This window comes from Heloderma suspectum, chromosome 3 (assembly GCF_057233095.1).
Source record: "Heloderma suspectum isolate Gila_16-S chromosome 3, 16-S_ref, whole genome shotgun sequence".
Classification (NCBI taxonomy): Eukaryota; Metazoa; Chordata; class Lepidosauria; order Squamata; family Helodermatidae; genus Heloderma; species Heloderma suspectum.
Window position 1 is genome coordinate 226,472,176 of NC_139460.1, and position 23,716 is coordinate 226,495,891.

The 23,716-nt window shown below is 43.4% G+C and overlaps 1 protein-coding gene across 8 annotated transcripts in view; it reads left to right on the forward strand.

Moving 5' to 3' along the window:
* Positions 1-14,536: 14,536 nt before the first annotated feature.
* IDE (insulin degrading enzyme) overlaps positions 14,537-23,716 on the forward strand; it is a 76,962-nt gene continuing 67,782 nt past the window's right edge. The window contains exon 1 of one of the 8 annotated variants that reach the window (XM_084845884.1): positions 14,537-14,663. In XM_084845884.1, the coding sequence (XP_084702010.1) occupies positions 14,632-14,663 (32 nt within the window). In that variant the 5' untranslated portion in view covers positions 14,537-14,631. Of the gene's footprint in view, positions 15,105-15,130; positions 15,429-23,716 lie in introns of those variants that run through there. The other 7 variants (XM_084845883.1, XM_084845887.1, XM_084845885.1 and 4 more) reach the window with 7 other exon arrangements.

Sequence of the window (23,716 nt, forward strand, 5' to 3'; positions counted from 1 at the left end):
TGAAAAGGCACTTCTCTAGCCTCCCTGGTGGCAAAACGCACAATTATCCAGGACCCAGAGATTGGTAATAGGAACAACCAAGACAAGCTTTCGAGTTCTCCAGAACTTTTCATCAGGCTGGATATTAAAACTAAATAACGGGAATAAGACGGGGGGGGGGGAAACTGGGCACCCTGTTGCCCCCCAAAGTTGTTGTTGTTGTTCAGTCGTTCAGTCGTGTCCGACTCTTCGTGACCCCATGGACCATAGCACGCCAGGCCTTCCTGTCCTGCACTCTCTCCCGGAGCGTGCTCAAGTTCATATTCATTGCATCCGTGATGCTATCTAGCCATCTCATCCTCTGCCGTCCCCTTCTCCTTTTGCCTTCAGTCTTTCCCAGCATCAGGGTCTTTTCCAGGGAGTTTTCTCTTCGCATTAGGTGGCCAAAATATTGGAGCTTCAGCTTCAGTATCTGTCCTTCCAATGAGCACTCAGGGTTGATTTCCTTTAGGATGGACTGATTTGACCTCCTTGCAGTCCAGGGGACTCGTAAGAGTCTTCTCCAGCACCACAGTTCAAAAGCATCAATTCTTCGGCGCTCAGCCTTCCTTATAGTCCAGCTCTCACAGCCATACATTACTACTGGGAAAACCATAGCTTTGATTAGATGGACCTTTGTCGGCAAGGTGATGTCTCTGCTTCTTACTATGCTGTCTAGGTTGGCCATAGCTTTCCTCCCAAGGAGCAAGCGTCTTTTAATTTCATGGCTACAGTCACCGTCTGCGGTGATCTTGGAGCCCAAGAAAGTAAAATCTGTCGCTGCTTCCATTTCTTCCCCTTCTATATGCCAGGAAGTGATGGGGCCAGATGCCATGATCTTCGTTTTTTTAATGTTGAGTTTCAAACCAGCTTTTGCACTCTCCTCTTTCACCCTCAACAAGAGGCTCTTGAGATCCTCTTCGCTTTCTGCCATTAGGGTGGTATCGTCTGCATATCGGAGGTTGTTGATAATTCTCCCAGCAATCTTAATTCCGACCTCTGATTCATCCAACCCGGCGTTTCTCATGATGTACTCTGCATATAAGTTAAATAAGCAGGGTGACAATATGCAGCCTTGTTGTACTCCTTTCCCAATTTTGAACCAATCAGTTGTTCCATGTCTGGTTCTTACTGTTGCTTCTTGACCCTCGTACAGGTTTCTCAGGAGACAGGTAAGGTGGTCTGGTACTCCCATCACTTTCAGAATTTGCCACACTTTGTTGTGATCCACACAATCAAAGGCTTTAGCGTAGTCAATGAAGCAGAAATAGACGTTTTTCTGGAATTCTCTTGCTTTCTCCATGATGCAGCGAATGTTGGCGATTTGATCTCTAGTTCCTCTGCCTCTTCTAAACCCAGCTTGTACTTCCGGTAGTTCTTGGTTCGCATACTGCTGAAGCCTAGCTTGTAGGATTTTGAGCATCACCTTGCTGGCATGTGAAATGAGCGCAACTGCAGATCTAAACGTATCCTTTTAATTTTTCCATGTAGACCCTCAAATTGCAATTTGCGCTGTGGAAATGAACACCATGGTCCCAGCACTTTCTTGAATTTCTATAGGTTTATTTGGCAGAGATTTGAGGTATGATTATATAGAGGAACTGTGAGATCTGCGTGTTAGAATAGTGAGGATCTGTACCTACGATTTGTGCTTAAGCAGAGTAGGAGGCACTATGGTTGTGGGGGGATTTTTTACATTGACGTCCGCGGGCACAGATGTAATGGATCAAGTAGTCCAGATGAAGCAAAATAAGTCGCTGCATCCCCAAAGAGTTGGAACAAGTATGTCAGCTGTGAGTGCCACCAACCACTACTGCGCCACCTGCCTCACATCCTGTAGACTTACTCTTATCAGCCCTTATTTGCCCTCTTGTGTATCTGCCCGCATGACTTCTGCAAAATGTGGAGTTTGGCACAGAAGAGGGGGCATTCCAGGATTGTATGGCTGACCAAATTAAAATTAACTGGGTTTTTTTTTCTAGCTTTCTAACCAGGCTAGAGCTGATTCAAACTATTTATGCTGTAGACTAATTTTACAATGCAAATGCCTCTGAGGCAAACATGGGTGGATGACGGGCATCAGGAGGTGGTGAAAACTAGTAATCACCAGGAAATAGAGAGAGATTTTCAAATCAGATCCAGGAACCACCAGCCCACAGACAATTGTACTTGTCAGACTCATCTCCATTCAAGCAATATTTTTAAAGGGAATTTCAAGTTATTTGACAAGAGGCGGTGATTGCCATGATGCTTACACATACCTCCTTTGTCCCACTGCTACCTGTAGCTAAACAGGTTTTGTAAGTTTTTGAAACAAGACAAATACCTGGAAGATCTGTTTAGTAAAGGGAAGTGAGGGGGAAGTGTTCACACTATGAGCATTGATACATTTTTCAAACCACCTTCAACTCTCTGGAAAAAAACCAATTATTAACTGTCTTGAGAATGCATTCTGTGTGGAAGTCCCTCAGCCCTACTCCCCAGAGGAGGTGAACAGGAATTACAGGGGGCCATATTCCAGCCTGGAGCCTTGCACTTTTTATGTTACTCTGTAGCAAGCTTATAACCAGGTCTGTTGGTGCCAATGGGAGTTCCCCAATGCTAACCTCTGTATTGGGTGTGGGTGTTGTTACTGAGATGGTGGCTGGGAGGACTGAACTGTCTCCCATCCCTGTGCCTGGAATGTAATTTAAAAATACCAGTGGCGTGATGCTAACGATGACATTAGCAATCATATGTAGTTAGGCCCTTACAAGGATTTACAGCGAAGAACAGGGACTTGGGTACTTAGTGAATTGGTTCCCCAGAAAATTGAAGCTACTCAGACGGCCTGCATTACTGAGGTTAGGATCTTCCTCACATGGACATTCAAGATCTGTTCCTCTTTACATGGTGGAATTCACAGGCTTCCTAATTCTTTCCTTTCTAGGTCAGTATTTGAGTTGTTATTCAAGATTAGTGACATGATTAATATCCTGAATATTATCATAATTAGAATTGAATGTAAATTGTCCGCAAACCATACTGTATAAGAAGCAGATTGAAGAAGATTTCATCTATTGGTATTGTTAGGTGCGTGCACCCAAGCTCTGAGCAGTGAGAAGTTACAGGGGCTCGCAAAACTTACTCAGGGTTCAGTTTTCTTAGAAGGAGGTAACTGGAGATTTAGAGCCTTCTGTGATATAAAGTTTATTTCCACGTATATACAGGTTGAACGTAAGAGTCACAGCATTAGCACTCTTTTCCCCATCAGCTGTCTAGGAGTGCCATAAGATTTCCTGCAAAGAGAAAAGTGGGTTTTCTGCCTTCTTTCAGACCCAGTTCCAGCACAGACAGACTTCTTGATACACCCACAAACCTCACCCGCCCCCTCCCCTTGCCTAGTGGGGGAAGAAAGACTAGTCATCTCCGCCCATCACCTGTGCCTTCTTGGACCATTCTAGCTCCCACTGCAACACCAGAATGTCACTGGCAATCAACCATCCTGTCAGGTCTCAAGAGATGGTGCCTCAAGGTAAATTTCAGATGTGAGCAACCCATATATGGCCCCCAGCCACTCTCTATGCAGCCCGCAGAATCTTGGGGTTGCCACACCCACTTTCCCACGCTTCCCCGCTATTAGCAGCATGGAAACAGCGATCTTGATGAGGATTACTGTGGGGCAGGGAAGGGTAAGGTTATAGCCTTTCCCCTACCTGTCCACAGCAATCTTTATCAAGACCTTTGTTTCCTTGCTAAATAGCAATGAGGAATCAGCAATCTTAATGAGGATTACTGGTAAGAGGCTTTAACTTTGCCCCTTCCTCCCAGCGATCCTGCTTAAGAGTGTGTATATGTGCTTCAGAGAGCGTGTGCATAAGTGTTTGTCAGCACAGGCACTGGTACATATGTGCACATCCATACCATGATAGCCTTCATGAATCAAAACCAGTCCTTTTCTAAATATCCAATAGGGTTTATATTAACCAACTCCATGTCTTGTGAAATAAAACAATGTATAAATTAGGCAAAGAATAAGTAGTTAAGAGTCAGGGTATGTGCAAAAGTAAACTCCTGGTTACATCAGCTCAATTAAAGGGAATAATTAGAATCAGGTGTTTAATTAGATAGATCTTCAGGGGTGAGTTTGGGAGGCCCCACCCTATAAAAGGATCAGAAACTGTGTGTTTGGTCTTCATCATACGGTTGTGTGGAAACATGTCATGCCACGATCAAAAAACACCTCTGAGGACCTCAGAAAAGCAGTTATTGCTGCTCAGCAGTCTAGAAAGGGTTACAAAACCATTTCTAAGGATTTGGGACTCCACCAATGTATTGTCAGACAGATAGTCTACAAATGGATAAGATTCAAGACTACAGTCACTCTACCCAGTAGCGATCGTCCTACCAAAATCTCTCCAAGAACAAACTGGCACATCATCCAGGAAGTCAAAAAGAACCCCAGGGTAATATCTAAGGATCTGCAGACCACTCTTGCCTTGGCTAATGTGATTGTTCATGACTCAATGATCAGAAAAAGATTGAGCAAGATTGGTGTTCGTGCAAAGATAGCCTGGAGGAAACCACTGCTCTCTAAAAAGAACATTGCTGCCTGTTTGAAGTTTGCTAAAGATCACATAGATGATCCCCAAGACTTCTGGAACAATGTTCTCTGGACAGATGAGTCAACGGTACAACTTTTTGGCCTCAATGAGAAACGTTATGTTTGGCAAAAAACAAAAAGTGAGTTCAAACAGAAGAACCTCATCCCAACCATCAAGCATGGTGGTGGGACTGTGATGGTTTGGGCCTGCATTGCTGCCTCAGGACCTGGATGGCTTGCCATCACTGACACAACCATGAATTCTGCAGTGTATCAGAAGATTCTACAGGAGAATGTCAGGCCATCTGTCCATGAGCTGAAGCTGAACTGAAAGTGGGTCATGCAAGAACATGATGATCCCAAACATACAAGCAGATCTACAAAAGAATGGCTGCAGAATAAGAAATTCCATGTTTTAGAATGGCCTAGTCAAAGTCTGGACCTAAACCCCATCAAAATGTTGTGGTAGGACCTGAAGCGAGCTGTTCATGCAAGGAAGCCCTAAATTTTCATGGAGTTGAAGCAGTTCTGTAAGGAGGAATGAGCCAAAATTCCTCAAAACCAGTGTGAGAGACTGACCCAACAGTTACAGGAAACACTTACTTGAAGTCATTACTGCTTAAGGGGGTGCAACCAGGTACTGAATCTAAAGGTTAACATACTTTACACATGGATATTGAACGCTGAATGTTGAAAAAGCGTCAAGTTTGTGTGTCATTTGTTTACTTGGGTTATCTATTGTTCTTGATCTAAAATTATGAGGTTAGATTAAGATCTAATAACATTTTAGGTTGGACATATGTGACAATCCTAAGGGGTTCACAAACTTTTTCTCACCGCTGTACATGTACATATGTGGCCTCTGACTCACCGTCCATCGTCATATGTGGCCTTTGGGTGGAAAGGTTTCCCGTCCCTGCTCTACATACCGAAATCTTCACTTACAGTCAGTGATCCTGAATCTCTTTGTAGTCATAAGCACTGGGCTTCAAAGGTTCCCAGAAAAGTCATTCAGACCAAACCCAACGCAGTATCAATTAGTCTACAGCATAAATTGTTTGTGCACCAGGCTGTGAATGACATGAATACAGGTGTGTGCATAATTGGGATGATATGATGCATGCATCCCATTCTTACTAATTATTTTTCACCTGGATTAAACCACATGAGGGACTGCATCATCCTTGACACCCAAAAAGATTTGAAAAACATAAGGCAAAAATGCTCTATTGCATATATTCTCTATGCACACCAGCATGAGACTAGTGCTTAAGAACAAGGAAATTATGGTTGTTAGACCCTTTTTTCAACAAGGTGGTGAGGCCAAGGCTTCTGAACAAGAGATAAAGTAAAATTATAGGTAAGCCAGGCAAGGATAGTTCCCAAAAAACATTCCATTTAGGTTGCTAGGTAGAAAGTTGAAATCCAGGACCACCAAGGTGGCTTTCTGTGAAATGCTACCTGTTCCACATGTAGGGCTAGCTAGACAGGTGAATCTAAGGAGTATCAATGTGTGGATGAGATAATGGTACAGGGAGGAGGGACTCAGATTTGTTAGGCACCTGGGGAACATTTTGGGATAAACTGGGCCTGTACAAGAGGGATGGACTCCACTTGAACCAAAATGGAACCAGGCTGCTGGTGCTAAACATAAAAAGGGTGGCGGAGCAGCTTTTAAACTAAACCCTGGGGGAAAGCCGACAGGAGCTGGGAAGCATCCGGTTTGGGTTAAATCATCCCAAAGGGATGAAGATGAAAATATTTTTGATTGCCTAAATGTAGAAGGGGAGGAGATAGGCCAGGAGTACATGGTAGAACATAATAGTCAATCAAAGGGAACAATGTCCCATAGCAAAAGATGCACACGCCAGAAGCATCTGGGGAGGGATACTGTGTATAGGTGTTTTTATGCAAATGCTAGAAGCCTTTGAGCCAAAATGGGAGAGTTGGAGTGCTTGATTTTAAAGGAAAACTTGGATATAGTGGGTATTACATAAACCTGGTGGAGAGAACCAGTGGGACATGGTAATCTCTGGATATAAACACTATAGGAAGGACAGGGAAGGGCGTACTGGGGGAGGTGTTGCCCTGTATGTCAAGGAGGGCATAGTGTTGAGCAGACTAGAACACCTAAAAAGGGTAGGCTCTTCCACAGAAGCATGGTGGGTGACAATACCAGGCTCCAAAACTAATTTAGTGCTAGGAACATGCTATCATCCCCCAGACCAGAATGCTCAGAGTGACCTTGAGATGGAAAATGAAATGAGGGAGGCCTCCAAACAAGGAAGTGTTGTAATAATGGGTGACTTCAATTACCTGCACATTGATTGGATAAATACATGTTCCAGCCACAGCAAAGAGGTTAAATTTCTCGATGCCCTAAACGATTGTGCCTTACAATAGTTGGTCATGGAACCGATCAGAGGGTGAGATGAAAATGTTGTTGAACCAATTGGAAACAGTGATCACAGTGCGATCAGATTTAATATATATTTAAGTGGAAAATTGCCCAAGAAGTCCTACACAGTCACATTTGACTTCAAAAGAGGAAACTTCTCTAAAAAGAGAGAACTGGTGAAAAGGAAGTTTAAAGGGGGAGTCAGGAGGGCTGAATCCCTTCAAAAGGCTTGGAGATTACTGAAAACCACAATAATAGAAGCCCAGCTAAAATGTATACCACAGGTTAGGAAAGGTAGCACCAAGTCCAAGAGGTCGCTGCCATGGTTAATGAGCAGGCTTAAGGGAGCTATTAGAGAAAAGAGCACTTCCTTCAGAAAATGGAAGTCTTGGCCAAGGGCGGAAAACAAAAGGCAGCCAAGCTTGCACAAAGGTGATGCAAGCAGACAATAAGAGATACAAAAAAGCTAACAACTTATATCACAAGTAGAAAACCAGCTAGGGAGGCAGTTGGACCAGTCTGTAAGCACCTTGAAAACAATGCACTGATTACGCGAAGCCAACATGGATTTGTCAAGAACAAATCCTGCCAGACAAATCTGATCTCATTTTTTGATCAGGTAACCTCCCTTGTGGACTGTAGGAATGCTGTGGACATAATATACCTCGACTTCAGCAAAGCTTTTGACAAAGTGCCCCATGATATCCTGATGAGCAAACTAGCTCAAAGTGGGCTAGATGAAACAACAATCAGGTGGATCCACAGTTGGCTACAGAATCAGTCTCAAAGAGTGCTGATCAATGGGATTTTCTCAAACTGGGGAGAGGTAAAGAGCGGGGTACCGCAGGGCTCAGCCCTGGGCCCAGTGCTCTTCAACATTTTTATTAATGACTTGGAGGAGGAGGTGCAGGGAATGCTGATCAAATTTGCAGATGACACAAAATTGGGCGAGATTGCTAATACCCTCGAAGACAGAAACAAAATTCAAAGTGATCTGGATAGACTGGGGCACTGGGCAGAAAACAACAGAATGACATTTAGTAGGGATAAATACCAAGTTCTGCACCTAGGAAAAAGAAACCAAATGCACAGTTACAAGATGGGGGATACTTGGCTCAACAATACTACAAGTGAGAAGGATCTTGGAATTGTAGTAGATCACAAGCTGAATATGAGCCAACAATGTGATGTGTCTGCAAAAAAGGCCAATGCTATTTTGGGCTGTATTAATAGAAGCATAGCTTCCAAATCCTGGGAAGTACTAGTTCCCCTCTACTCAGCACTGGTTAGGCCTCATCTGGAGTACTGTGTCCAGTTCTGGGCACCACACTTTAAGAAGGATGCAAACAAACTGGGGAGGGTTCAGAGGAGGGCAACAAAGATGATCAGGGGACTGGAAACAAAGCCCTATGAAGAGAGACTGAAAGAACTGGGCATGTTAAGTCTTGAGAAAAGACTGAGGGGAGATAGGATAGTGCTCTTCAAGTACTTGAAAGGTTGTCACAGAGAGGAAGGCCAGGATCTCTTCTCGATCTTCCCAGAGTGCAGGACACGGAATAATGAGCTCAAGTTACAGGAAGCCAGATTCCAGCTGAACATTAGGAAAAACTTCCTGACCGTTAGAGCAATATGACAATGGAACCAATTACCTAGGGAGGTAGTGGGCTCTCCCACACTGGAGGCATTCAAGATGAAGCTAGACAGCCACTTGTCAGGGATGCTCTGACTTGGATTCCTGCATTGAGCAGGGGGTTGGACTCGATGGTCTTGTAGACACCTTCCAACCCTACTATTCTATGATTCTATGAGTTAAAGGAAAACTGAAGGAGGACAAGGAGATTGCAGAGAAGCTGAATGAATTATTTTCATCCATCTTCACTGCAGAAGATATAGGACAGATACCTGTGCCTGAACTGATGTTTTTAGGAAGGGAGTCTGAGGAACTGAGGCAAATATCAGTGACAAAAGATTAAGTTCTCAACCTTATTGATAAATTTAAAGCAAATAAATCACCTGGCCCAGATGGTATCCATCCTAGAGATCTCAAAGAACTCAAATATGAAATTGCTGATCTTCTAACCAAAATATTCAACATGTCCCCAAGACCAGCCTCTATACCAGAGGACTGGAAGATGGCCAATGTAACACCTATTTTCAAAAAGGGATCCAGGGGGGATCTGGGAAATTACAGGCCAATTAGCTTAACATCTATTCCGGGTAAATTGGTTGAAGGCATTATTAAAGATAAAATTAGTAAGCATATAGAAGGGCAAGCCCTGCTGAAAAAGCATCAACACAGCTTCTGCAAAGGTAAGTCCTGTCTCGGTAACCTTTTAGGGTTTTTTGAGAGTGTCAACAAACATGTAGACACGAGTGATCCGGTAGACATTGTTCACTTGGACTTCCAAAAGGCTTTTGACAAAGTCCCTCACCAAAGATTCCTGAGAAAACCTAGCAGTCATGGAATAAGAGGACAGGTCCTCTTACAGATCGGTAACAGGTTAAAGAACAGAAAGCAGAGAGAAGGAATAAATGGTCAATTATCCCAGTGGGGGGAAGTAAATAGTGGGGTCCAACAGGGATCTGTATTTGGACCAATGCTTTTCAGCCTGTTCATAAATTATCTGGAATTAGGAGTGAGCAGTGAAATTGCCAAGTTTGCTGATGACACCAAATTATTTAGGGTGGTTAAAACAAAAAGGGATTGTGAAGAGCTCCAAAAGGATCTCTCCAAACTGGGAGAATGGGCATCTAAATGGCAAACGCAGTTCAATGTAAGCAAGTGTAAAGTGATGCATGTTGGGGCAAAAAATCCCAACTTCAAGTATAGCCTGATGGGATCTGAACTAGCAGTGACCGACCAGGAAAGAGATCTTGGGGTTATGGTGGACAGCTTGATGCAAGTGTCAACCCAGTGTGCGGCCGCTGTAAAAAAGGCAAACTTCATGTTAGGCATAATTAGAAAAGGAACTGAGACTAGAACTGCCAATATCGTACTGTCCCTATACAAATCTATGGGGCAACCACATTTGGAATACTGTGTACAGTTCTGGTCACCACACCTAAAAAAAGACATTGTAGAGTTGGAAAAAGTGCAGAAAAGGGCAACTAAAATGATCAAGGAGCTTGAGCATCTATCTCGCCTATGAGAGGTTACAACAGCTGGGATTGTTTAGTTTGGAAAAAAGGAGGGTAAGGGGAAACATGATAGAGGTGTACAAAATTATGCATGGTGTGGAGAATGTGGATAGGGAGACATTTTTCTTTCTCTCTCAAAATATTAAAACCTGGGGTCATTGTATGAAGCTGATTGGTGGGAGATTCAGGACAGATAAAAGTACTTCTTCACACAGCACATAATTAAACTATGGAATTCGCTACCACAGGGTGTAGTGATGGCTACCAATTTGGATGGCTTTAAAAGGGGGTTGGACAAATTCCTGGAGGAAAAGGCTATCAATGGCTACTAGTCATGATGGCTATGTGCTACCTCCAGTACCAGAGACAGTGAGCCTATATACACCAGTTGCTGGGGACATGGGTGGAGGGAGCTGTTGCACTCATGCTCTGCTTGTGGGTTCCTGGTTGACCGCTGGTTGACCACTGTGTGAACAGAATGCTGGACTAGATGGACCCCTGGTCTGATCCAGCATGGCTCTTCGTACGTTATGTTATTCCAGGTTGTTATGGAGAAATATCAGGTAATAGAAGCTCATCAGGCACCAGACTAGTGAGGCCAAGAGGAACCAGTGGAAGGTTTTCATAGTCAAGAAGCAAAGCAGGAACTGAGAGGGATACAATGAAAACGAGTACCTGTGAGCCAGGGCCCAAGTATAGGAGGGAAAATGAATACACTTTACTAGGGATCCAGGGTGGGCTGGTCTGGGATGAAAGCCATGAGGAAAAAAATTGAGGCTAAACTGTAATTCATGCTTGAGGTTGTTCACAGAAACTATCCATATGTGGTGTCAGGCCCTCTTCTAGAACTGAGTGTGTGCCATTGTACAGGAGGAAATTGTAGGATTTGCAGTTTGATAGAGAGATTTGTAGTTCCCCCTGTGACACGGTCTCTCAAGAATTATGATTTCCAGTGTTCCTTAGTTCCTATGGGAAGGAGGAACTACCTGGCAGCAAGATGGAAGGACAAACAGTATCATAATCAGGGACACTGAAGTCCCAAGGACTATGAGAGTCAGTATTGCTTATGTTTGTTGTTGTTGTTCAGTCGTTAAGTCGTGTCCGACTCTTCGTGGCCCCATGGACCATAGCACGCCAGGCCTTCCTGTCCTCCGCTCTCTCCCAGAGTGTGCTCAAGTTCATGTTCATTGCATCGGTGATGCTATCTAGCCATCTCATCCTCTGCCGTCCCCTTCTCCTTTTGCCTTCAGTCTTTCCCAGCATCAGGGTCTTTTCCAGGGAGTTTTCTCTCCGCATTAGGTGGCCAAAATATTTCAGCTTCAGTATCTGTCCTTCCAGTGAGCAGTCAGGGTTGATTTCCTTTAGGATGGACTGATTTGACCTCCTTGCAGTCCAGGGGACTCGTAAGAGTCTTCTCCAGCACCACAGTTCAAAAGCATCAATTCTTTGGTGCTCAGCCTTCCTTACAGTCCAGCTCTCACAGCCATACATTACTACTGGGAAAAGGAAAGGTTCCTCCTGTGCAAGCACCGAGTCATTGTTGACTCCTAGAGGGACGCCGCTTTTGCTGGCGTTTTCATGGCAAACTGTAGCAGGGTGGTTTGCCATTGCCTTCCCCAGTTGTGACTACCTTTCCCCAGCAAGCTGGGTACTCATTTTACTGACCTCGGAAGGATGGAAGGCTGAGTCAACCTGAGCCGGCTACCTGGGACCCAGCTTCTGCTGGGATCGAACTCAGGTCGTGGGGAGAGTTTCCGTTGCAATACTGCCACCTACCACTCTGCACCACACGAGGCTCTTATGTTTATAGGACCCCCAAAATATGAGTAACTGACCTCTGGTCTCCTGAGAGCACAGAAGAACTGCACTCATGGAGGGGCAATCCACTTGCAGACTTTTGTCTCCACACCTGGATCATCCCTTGAAGCCAACTTTTCTCCAGATTCCTTGTTGTTCATAATTTAGCTTAGAACAGTAGATGAGTTGCACACTTTATTTTAATTTTTAGTGATCCTAATATTATTACTGCTAGGTCCAAAGGGAACTTGCAAGCCATGATTTTCAGTATAATGTCCACAACTTTGTTCCTTTTTTTCATTATAAGTGTATTTTAATGTACCTAAAGATTCTATTCAATTTTGTCATTGTATAATGAAACCTATAAATTGTATTTTGTGCTGATACCCTCTGCAAGAGGCAGCTGTGTCTGGGTAAAATCCCCCACATCTTGCCATCCTTTACCCTGTCTTGAGCCTGATCAAGGAATCTTTGGAACCCACTGCTGCACCTCTTTTCCTTCTCTCTACCACTGATCATCTGTTGGTGAGAGAAGGAAGAGCAAGATCTGTGAGTCAGATCAGGCCACAAATATTTTTGAGTGGCATTTTCCAATACATATGTGGGTTGGCCTATTTTTTAATAGAGTAGGCTGTGTTTAGGAGTGACAGTCATCACGTAATAAGTTTCATGTGATTTTTTTAGTAGTTAGAGTGTCTTGCACAATGTGTTACCAAATTTCATCTTTCCATTTTAGAAGTACCATAGCAATTTCTATATCCCTGTCAGTCAGCAAGGCCTGTGTGTCGTTATATATGTTCTATCTGAAAGATGAACTGATTTTAAGATTAACATTTTATTCTGTAATGATATAAAACAATATGAGAGAGACATATCAATAACAAAAACAGGATATTAATCTTATTTATTGAACGATTACCATATTTAGAAAACGATATTAACAGTGGGTTGTCTTAAACTTAGGGTGCAATCCTATGCATGTTAGACAAAAAAAGGTCCTAGAATTCCCCAGCTAGTATGGCTGGCTAAGGAATTTTTAGAGTTGTAGGACTTTGTTCTATCTAAACATGCATAGGATCGCTCCCTTAAAGTGACTATCATAACAAAATCCTTTGATTTTTATTCAGTTCTGTGTATTATTCTTTTTTTACATTAGGGCTAGGCATTCAAATAGTCAGATTATCATATCTGGTTTATTCTTAGTGATGGTGGAAATTTCATCCACACAGCACGGCAAGAACTGTTGACTTATTTAATACTACTTGTATTTTTAAATCTTGTTTTCCATTACTAATTATTCTGTGCCACCAGTGGAAGTTTAACAACCTACATGTGGCACACATTTTAACATAAACAAATGATAAAAGGATAAGAGATACACTGATTAAAAAATAAAATGTGAAGTTCAGCTTCTGTTTCTGTCTACATTTTTCTGTTGTAATTAGTTTAGTATGACTAAGAGTGTACTACAACATTAAAGACTTCAGAGAAAACAGCAGACATAAAGATAAAAGCATTAGCAGCTCTGTATTTCAGTATGTTTCCCCAGCTGCCACTATATATAAACAGAAATTAAAATTAATGGAAGCTTATCTATTGATTTTAAAGTCTTCATTCTTCGAAAGATTCCTGCCTTGCAAAGACATCCTTAGCTGTTCATGAAGGTTTGCTTGTACACTGGGTTGTATATAGTTTGTGCTTTAATAAGCACACATGCTAACCACAATTCTACACCAAAGTGATTCACATTCTGTACAAAAAACCTGAATTCTGTCACTAGATGCCGGAGACAAGGAACATGGGAGGGCTCTTACCTTCATGCCCTGCCTGGAAATTTTCAAGAAAACTCTGCCTAGCCATAGTCAGAAACAGAAAGTTGGACTAGATGGACATCTGGTCTAATCCACTTATGTTTATAGGAATATATACATTGAAATTATGACATATGCACATATTTGTCTCGGACACGACTTAACAACTGAACAACAACATATTTGCATAATTTATTCTTCTGTTAATCATGTAGAGGGAAGGGGGGAATCCTTCTGCAGTCTCACATCTTCCAGCCCTTTTTTCCAGACTTAAGGGCTAAAAATTTAAAAAGAAAAGCCGAGATTCTCAGTCTGCTGAAGTTCATGCCCAACGCCAGTTTTTGCCTCCCGTACTGAATACACAAGTGCCCTCTTTAGACAGCCTAACCTATGGTTGCTGTCTTGAGGTCACTTGCATACGGATTCTATGCACCTAGGTGTGCTTAAGCTGACTGAAATCAACAGGCTTCATTAGGCGCACCTAACTATGCATAGGCTCAGGCTGTTAAAGGATCCAGTACAGGAGGCAAGTGCTGAAGCCCGTAGACTGGTTTATTATTTTGGCCGCTGATTTCACAAGACAACAGTCTAGGGCTCAATATTACCCAACCTGTTGCCCTCCAGATGTTTTGGACTACAACTCCCAGGGTTCCTGACCATTGGCCATGCTAGCTAGGCATATGGGAGCTGAAGTCCAAAACATGTGGAGGGCGCCAGGTTGGGAAGGCTGGTCTAGGTAGTTCTGGGTAGGCTGTTGCCTGCCAACGCTCGTGCTATCTGACACGGTCCCGCAGATCGGGTTATTCTTCCGGAACTGAGAGAAGGCAGGGCTCGAGTGCTTCGCCTGGGGCCCCGATGTCCTCCTAGCACACTTTAATTGGAAGCAAATGCAATGGATGTTACTGGGACTCGCTTCTAGGTGAGCCTGCTTGCTTAGGATCGCAGCATTTGCAGCCGATCGCTTGTGCCCGTGGGCGGGCGCGCGCGCGCGCTTGTGCCCCGCACACCATGCGCCCATTCCTCTCACACCTCCGTGTCTACTCGGAAGTAAGTGAAATGGGACTTACTCCCAAATAAGCGTGCGAAGGCCTGTTGTCGTAGTACCAGGCTGATTATTACCCTCGATAACGGAAAACTCTTTCTCGCACACCCGGAGGGGAGCTGCGGCGGCAGGCAACCCAGCGGCCTGCACTTCTCTACCGCAGCAGCAACAGCCGCTTCCCGGGCTCTTGCCAGGACGGCTCTTCGCTGCAGCCAGGCGCCTCCCGCCGCGTTGCTTGTGCCGCTCTCCGTCTCATCCCGGTTCCCTCGAGTAGGTTTCTCCCCGGCGGCGGCGGCACTTGGCTCTTCTCGGCACCAGGTAAGAACGCGGCGCTTCCAGGCCCCAGCTGAAGGGAGGAGGCGGGCGGAGCAGCCTCCATTGGGCGGCGAGGGCAGAGAAAATGGCGCCTCCGCCGGCCAGAGGGCCGAGGGGCGGCTTCTTCTGCTGAGGGAGGGGCAGCCAGAGGTGGGCCGGCCTCTGGCACCGGGGCAGCAGGCAGGGCCGGGATATGCGGCAGCGGCTTTCCCGGCTTGTGCCTCTCCTCAGCAGGACCGCGCCGCTCTCCCGCGGCTTCCTCCGGCCTCGTCCGCCCCCGCCTCCGCCTGGTCTCTTTTCGCTGCGACAGCGTCTCCTCCTTCCCGGGTATAGTGGTGGTGACTCCTCGCCACGCGGCTGTGTCTCGTTGCCCAAAACGCCGGGACGGGGTGGCGGGTACTGTCGTCTTGGTTGGCGTGTGTTTGAGCGCGCTTCCCCCCCGACCCTGTTTTTTTCTTGTTGTGTAACAGGAGTGTAACGAGACGGGCTTGCTAGGGTCTCCCCTGGTTGTGTAACAGGCGGTGAATGTGTGTGTGACTCTGAGCCCTATCTGGGAACGGGTGAATCAGCGTTAATGTGCGTTTTACTGCTATGAGGGAAGGGTAGGCAAGCCCTGGCATTGAGGTTGGCGCTCGGGGGTGGCAGTGGCCTCTGCCCCGCCTTCCTATTCCATGAAACGAGCCTCTGCAGTCAGGCAGAGTGGGTGGGATACTACTGAGGAAGGGTCTGTATGCGGCTGTGAGCGGCTCATATATATTTGCATATAAGTTGTAGGGATGCAAGGGGCAGTAAGCAAGTAATAAGCATGAATATGTTAGCGTAGATTGCCAGGCCCCACACCCCTCCTCTGACGTGTAGCTGGGAGTCATATTTTGTGGGAGGAAGCTACCGTCACGCCGATCCTAAACAGGTTTACTTAGAAGAACTTGGCAAGCAAAAGATCAGACTTAGTAGTGCTGAAATTATTGCGGGGTTGTGTGTGTATGTGGTGTTCTTTTGCAGAGTGGACTGAGAAATCTAGTCTTCCCTTGGAGTCATGTTTAAATACTGGTATCAACGGAATATCTTTCTTTCTTTTTTTTGGTGTTACACATAAGTGCACAAAATATATTCTGGGATTCTGTGCAGTTTTCCAGACAAGAGTTTTGCTATATCATACACCTATTTTATTTTGGTTAACTTGCTATAATTGCCCTCAGAGTAAGTGTGATGGTTTTGTATGAGTTGGCAATGTTAGTTGCTTACTCACAGGGTTGATGGGAAGTAGTTCCTCGCACTACAGAACAAGCTTATTCGATACTGGCTGTCTTTGTAGAAAATTAAGCTCTAATGGTTAAATGTCTATCATATAGGCTTAAATGCAGAAAGACAACTGTATTAAGGAGGAGAAAAAAACTGGGAACTGGTAGTCCAATGCTGCATATATGAGAAATGTGCTGGAAATTCTTCCAAGTTACTCCCAGGGAAGAACTAGCTCCTCTTCACAATTGTGGGTTTGACATTTCGGCAGCTGTTTTCGTCTATAGCTATCTCGTTACATACACAACAATCCTATAAATATCTTTGCAAAAGTACCTTTTATTGAGTTCAGTGGGGCTGCAATCCTATTCCCACTTACCTGGGAGTAGGTCCATTGAACTCAACAAGGCTTACTTCTGAGTAGATATGTATAGGATTGTGCTGTTAATAATTGAGAACTTGACTGTGTCATAGTTTAATCTTTTTTGTTATTAACATTTATTGAATGTTTAATTGCATAAAAAACCCAATTTCCCTCTCTCTACCCCTCACCTGTCAACCTTCCCCCACTCATACATATATATATATATATATATATGTATGTGTGTGTGTGTGTGTATATATATATATAATTTAAAAAGAAAAAACATTATAGTATCAGAGACATACATCATACAAAACATTCCTGAGGTATAGCTACAATTTGCACAATTGACATCTCTCTGTGGCGTGGTCTAAGTGGCATTTAGTTTTGAGTGTGCTGCTCAGAAAGGGGCCACTGTTAGGCAGGCCCACATCTGGTGAGTTAGATGTGCCCCCAAGGAACACCTCCAGTGGGGGCTATTCCTAGAGCAGAGGTGGGCAACTTCCAGGGGTTGGAGGGCAGCCTTGCTCCTGGCAACCCAGCAGGGACTGCAACCTATCCACACCGAATTTGTTATCACAGCGGCAAAAAAGCAACACTTTTGGAAGCTGCGCAATGGGAAGCAGCACACTCCTTGTTTGCAAGCAGAATTGCTGCTTTTTTGCTGCTGCTGTTGTGGCAACAAATTCAGCAGCAGGGGCAGGCAGACTGCAAAAACAGCCGGGAAGGGGGCATGTTGTCCACCCCTGCCCTTGAGCCTGAAAGCAAGCAGGTATCCAATATTCCCTAAGCAATTATTTTTGCTGTATGAGATACAACCTCAAGTCCACTGCCAAAACCGTTATTGTGGCTAGTGCCGAGTAGCACTGAGTACTCAGTACCAAACTGGTGTAATATTCACTTTTAGCTTTCAGTTCCACTTTAATATAGTTATATCTAAATTTGGAGGAGTGGCTCAGCCATGTTATGGGTTTGCTACTAATTCTAATGTGCAGGTTACCCAACAGTGTAAGCTTAGCATGACAGTCTGGATCATGGATATTTCCTAGGCAAACACAGTAGGGTTTGGCCTATACTTGGAATTCATACTTGGATACCAATGAGGCAACAATTGGTGTAAACAATTTAAGAAAAAATTGAGGATACAGGACATTTGTTTGGTAAGGCATTGTTCTATACCAGAGGTAGGGAACTTGTGGCCCTCTGGATGTTTTGGCTCACAACCTCCATCATCCCTCACCATTGACTATGCTGGCTAGGGCTGGTAGGAGTTGTAGGCAAAAAATCTGGAGAGCTGCAAGTTGCCCTCTCCTGTTTTAAACTGTTAAAAGAATGAGAAATAGTAGATGGAACAGAGATAGAACCAAGCAAAAGCATGGCTTTGAAATTGAGGTTCCAAGTAATGTAGTCAAAGGGTGGGAGGGAATGTAAGGCTACATGACTATACTCACTTGGAAATAAGCCCCATTGAACTCAGTGTGAGTTAGCTATAAGGAAACATACATAAGATCAGGTTGCCCAAGTTTCTAGTTAGTGTGACATATGGTAGCAAGATTTGTTACCTGTAGTGAGTAGTAAAAATTTCCAGGTGTGGAAACAGTTACAATAATGTGAAATATTCAGAACGTATGACTAACAAGGATTCACCAAAGGTAAATTATTAGCCTGATCCTATAGAGAGTTAGATGCACCCCCTGAGTCTGTTGGGCTTAGTTGCACCTAATTCTGCATAGGATCTAACTGTGAACAGCACTTTTCTGACATACTTAATGGAACTTGCATGTCTTTAATTGCTATTCTTTATCAGCCAGACCAGAATCTTGATTCTTTACCAGAAGCTTTTATTGCAGCTTGTTGGAATACTGTGGGCCTCCTTGATAATGACAAGCATCTGCTCAGCTGAACCCGAAACTTTGGCAGTGTAAACATGCAAGAGGTGGGAGATGAAAGCAATGACATGACTTAAACCTTTCTAGTTGGAGACAAGACCTGAAATTCATGTTAAGATTGGAGCAAGGTCAGCCAGAGAGCAGAAATCGTGGCAATATATCTGCAAGTTTTGTCACTAGACTTACTGAGCTATCGTGTGACTGTGTTTTTGAAAGTTTTGTCCATAAAAAAATATGAAAGAGTATATAAAATGAATTGGCAATACCTTGGATTATATCAAGCCGTCATTATTCTTTATGTGTGTGTCTTTATAAACACATACATACACATCAACTGTGTTAGGATATAATGTTGGCATCTGGCAGCAATTTGTGGGTTAATTAACCCACAAATTGTGGGGATCCACACCATGCCTGAGCCAGAAGTTAACTTGGAGCTGTTTAACCCATGAACAACCCCGAGTTCCCGGATTAGGATGTCATGGTAACTGGAAACAGGATGTGGCTCAGGTATGGTGCGCATCCCTGCAATTTGTGGGCTAATTATCCCACAAATTGCCACTGGATGCCGCAGCTGCATCCAGACAGGGAAGCGTTATCCCCAATTTGAAACATTTTGAGAGTTAGTGGATTGATTTGCATAAATTCGCACATGAGGAATATCTGAAGGGAAAAAACATACTTTGTTTTTAGATGATGTGACACAGCATCCTCCCCCCGAGGGAATACCTCCTCTAAGGTACTTGCTGTTCACCATTTTTTAAAGCATTAAAATTGCTCTCTAATTTAGGACACCTTTTTAGTTGGTCAACATATTTTAATCAATTCATCTCACCTGTAATAAAAAGATATCTGTTGCTCCAGCAAGAAGCAGCTAGTGAGCAGATTTTCCAACCACCCTGTGAATGTCCAGACATGGCCAATGCTAATACAGTGAGAACTCAGAGGTCATCCATCTAGCCTCCCACCCTATACTGGTATGTCTTTGATCTCTTTGTTTTGTTATTCACAAGAAGGGCTTCTCTCCAGGAGGAGAGGTTTCTTAACTCCTTCAAAATTTTTGGGGCTGTGGTTTACCAGAGGGTGAGTTTATATCTTGTGGTGGCACAGAGAATGAAATAATACATCACTCCATTACGCCCTCTTTCTCTTCACCCCATATTACCATATTACCATCTAGTAAATGTTAAATAGTAAGAATTTTTCTTCTGAATATTTACTTATTACTCTTTCTGCATAAGAACACAGTCACTTAGGATGCTCCTTACTATAGCTCTCCATTCCTGCACTTGGCTTGACTCTTTCTGCGGGATTACAAAATGAATGGAGCTTTTTTCACTGTTACCCAATTGTTCTGCATCTGATGAAACATCAGTCATAGAACCTGTAAGAAGATGCTTTATTTTTAAGAATAAATGAATAGCTAATATTATTAATAGTTAAAATACTCCTCTGCGGAATTGGAAGTTAACATTTAGATGATGAATGGAACAGATCAAATCTTTCAGAATTGCTACTTTATTCTCTCAGCAGATTCATAACTCTGCTTTCAGATTGAAAGGCTTATTTGCACTAGTAATAGCTAGAGATGTAATTTTTAAAATGTTCTTAAAACAGATTCAGGAGAAGAAATTGGCACCTTTGTTGGAACATTGTTACGATACTGGAAGTGCACCAGCTAAGTACTGATTCTGAGAAAAAAGTGAATAATAAGAGTCCGACAATGTGATCTCAACCTGTGGTCGCCCATTGGATTACCTTAGGTATTGGGTGCAGCTGATTCAGAGACTGCTGCTGGGTTGGCACATATGCGTATTCCTTCCCCAGGTGCTGATGTGCTACTGAAACCTGTAAAGAGCACAGATGCATCACAGTGCCCTCATCCCCTTCCAATATGGAGTTGCTGATTTAGGGAAGTATGTCATGGTTTGCTTGGATTGCACATATGTGTCCCTCCCATAATGCTATCATATGATGTATAGTTAGATGGAAAATGTGTGCTGCAATTGTAGGCTATGTTGGGTCAGACCCTATAGCTGATTTCATATAAGATTTTGGTCGATGGAAAATTTGTATAAACAAGAGGAATACCGAAATATATTTATAAGATACCTACTAGCAGAAGTTGATAACATCTAGCAAACAGGGAACAAATGAAGTAATTGGCGGGAAATAACAGCACTTTTTTCCTAGTTAAACCAACTCAAAAAAGTGTGAAAAGTCTGACTAGTTCAACCCATATTTTGTGTAGTCTGTTGGTTGGCTTGAGTCTTAATAAGTTAATGTCTTCAGGATGGGAACAGAGACCAATTTATTCAATGATACCTGTCAATATATGCCCTCTGGAGCCCCGCCAATGGCCAGCTCATCATGCAGTTAATGCTGTCATAGGGCATTTCTAAGTGGTGTCCCCATGGTTAATAGTCATCTGTTTCCATTCACATATCACTGAGATGTTAGATTAGGTGGTCCATTGTGAGAATGGAAGAGACACTGAGAAACAAATCAGTCCGAATTGGGAGACCTAAAGAAATTTAAGCTCAAAATACAAGGGGCTGCATCCAGATTTAAACTGGATCATCTGCACTGATGGAAGTGGACTTCTCCACCCTTTCCTTGCTATGGCAGCTTTCCCAGCCCGCTGAAAATGGGGTGGGCTGTGGTGTGGGGAGAAGGGGGATCTCCAAAAATCATGTGGAGGGACCTTGCGGAAGCAGGGCCCTTCCCCTCGCAGAAGGCAGTTCCTGGATCCAGCCCAGGGAAAATTATAGGATAAGAGGAAACAAGATAAATGTGTACAAAAGCTGGTTTCATGATTTTCTGTTCTGGGGTGTGTGTGGGGGGAATAATCTTAATAACAGGAGGAAAGGAGCACAGGTACTACAAAGACAAAAAAGAAAAGCTAGTAGTGTAGACCAGAGCAAAACAGAGAGAGTTCCTGTTTGCATTGATCAGGTATTTCTCGGATAGCAACCCCTAAGCTTGCTGTAGCCTCTGCTTTGCTACACATTTGGGGGAAATCCACAGTTGAAGAAATCTGAAAAACAGTCAACAAGCTCTGGCAAGGTCAGGAGCGTCTGACGCCTCCATTTCATTAGGATCAAGTGAACTATTATGGGTATTATGTTTGGTGGATGTAATTCAGTTCTGTAGAGAAACAGTGATCTTGACATGATGTCATAAGACAGATCGGGATGTAGCTGAATCTTTTTCAAGTTCGTGATGATGTGAAATAGCAGTCGCTGCATTTTCATGGTATAAATAACGCCCTATGACCTGCAGTAAATTAATCTTTCAGTCCAGCTTTTGCAAACACCTGTGCACTGTTTTACATTTCTCCATAAAGTGGTTGTCTGCGAACTTTGGCCTTTGTGATTGTCTGCTTATGCATTGTTGCATTATGATGGTAGGAAAGAACATATTTTCAAAATTGTCATGCTGTTTTCATTGAGTCTACACAGTCTCCTATTCACACTACCATGCTACTTCTATGCTTCTTCCACCAAGCATGCCAAGTCCTGCATTTGTCATCTAATAGTTTTGGTATAATTGTCATTTCTCCTATCTGATTTTTCAAACATGTTCCATGAGGATCACTTCATGTGTTGTGGACACCACTAATTATACATTTAGAATGCCAGTATGACTGAACTCCACTTTTGATGCTTTTTGTTTCAAGCATTGCCATTAAGTGTATATTTTTTACTCTGGTTTATTATATTGTATACCACTTTGGGTACTCTTATTTCTGGTAACTGTAATGTAATTTCTAATTACCGGAAACAAATGCTTATGATAGGAGTGTTCTTGCGTATCACTTTAGAAGTCTTTAGGAATAGCTTGGCAGTATGTATTTCTTTTGGGGATATAGTCATATGTATAACTCCTTCTCACGTGATTGTTATTTAGATCTAAGTGAGTTACAGTGGCCGCTTACGTCATAAAAATGTTGAAATTTCCATCCCCAGAGCGTGCCTCATTATAAACATTTCCTGTGTAGCAGTGCTAGTTAATTCACAGTTGGCTAGCGCTACTTTATTTATTGAGGAACCCCAGGAAGTATGAAGATACTCTTGGATATATCTCTTGCTGCTTAGAAGAGTATTCCTTGTTTATGGGTCCTGGTTCCACCCAAACAAGCTTAGGGACTAGTTGATGGAAGCCAGTTCCTTGGGAAGTTTGTGAGAAGTACCATTAATATCTGGCATGCATGCAGCTCTCTTCTCTGTTAAGAGATTCAGGAGGCAGAGAGATAGGAATGGAAGGAAGGCCACTACAGTTCTGAGTTGTAATTCACCAGGAAAGGTCCAGTTTACACTGAACTGGAAATGACTTGATCTCATTATTTGGGTCATTCCAGGTGAAAGTTTGCTATAGATGTAAGATTACTCAGACTGTCACATACTAGTTACAATATTTGTTCCCAGAATCCAGGCCTACCATTTATGGCCTGTAAGAGGGAAGCGTTCTTGTCCAGTATGGGCAGCGAGACATTGAGTGTTTTAATTGGGAACTGTAAGTGGCAAGTGGGGTTCTGTTTTCTCTTCTGGGTCTGTTCAGTAACAGATTATTCCTGGGTACCAATCTGGCTCTGTTGATATTTCTTTTACTTCATTGGGTGGGTATTGTAATCTGAGATATGCCTGATTGAAATCCATGTCTGAATAGATGTGGTTGTATCATAGGGCTTGGCTATAGACAATGTTTTTTTGTGTGTTTTACTATAATATTAAAGCTTTAAAGCAGTTTTAATTAAAGCAAATAATTTGTGGTAAGATTGTTTTGGTTCTGGTTCCTAGGTGATATCAACCCAGTTCACCCAGTTTTTTAAACCCTGGGTTACCATGTGCGAGCCAGCGGGCTAGTACATGCAGTTCGATCCCTCCCACTCAGCTCCTCCTGTCAGCAGGAATGGCTAAACAAGCAGCTGAACAAACCACTTGAACAAGCCAAAGAACAATAACTCTGGCTTATTGGGAGAGAGACAAGGCAGAGTTTCTGGTTCGGAGTAACGCTAACCAAGGCAGAGATCCTGGAAATCATAGAATCATAGGGTTAGAAGGGGCCTACAAGACCATCGAGTCCAACCCCCTGCTCAATGCAGGAAGCCTGATTCCCAGACG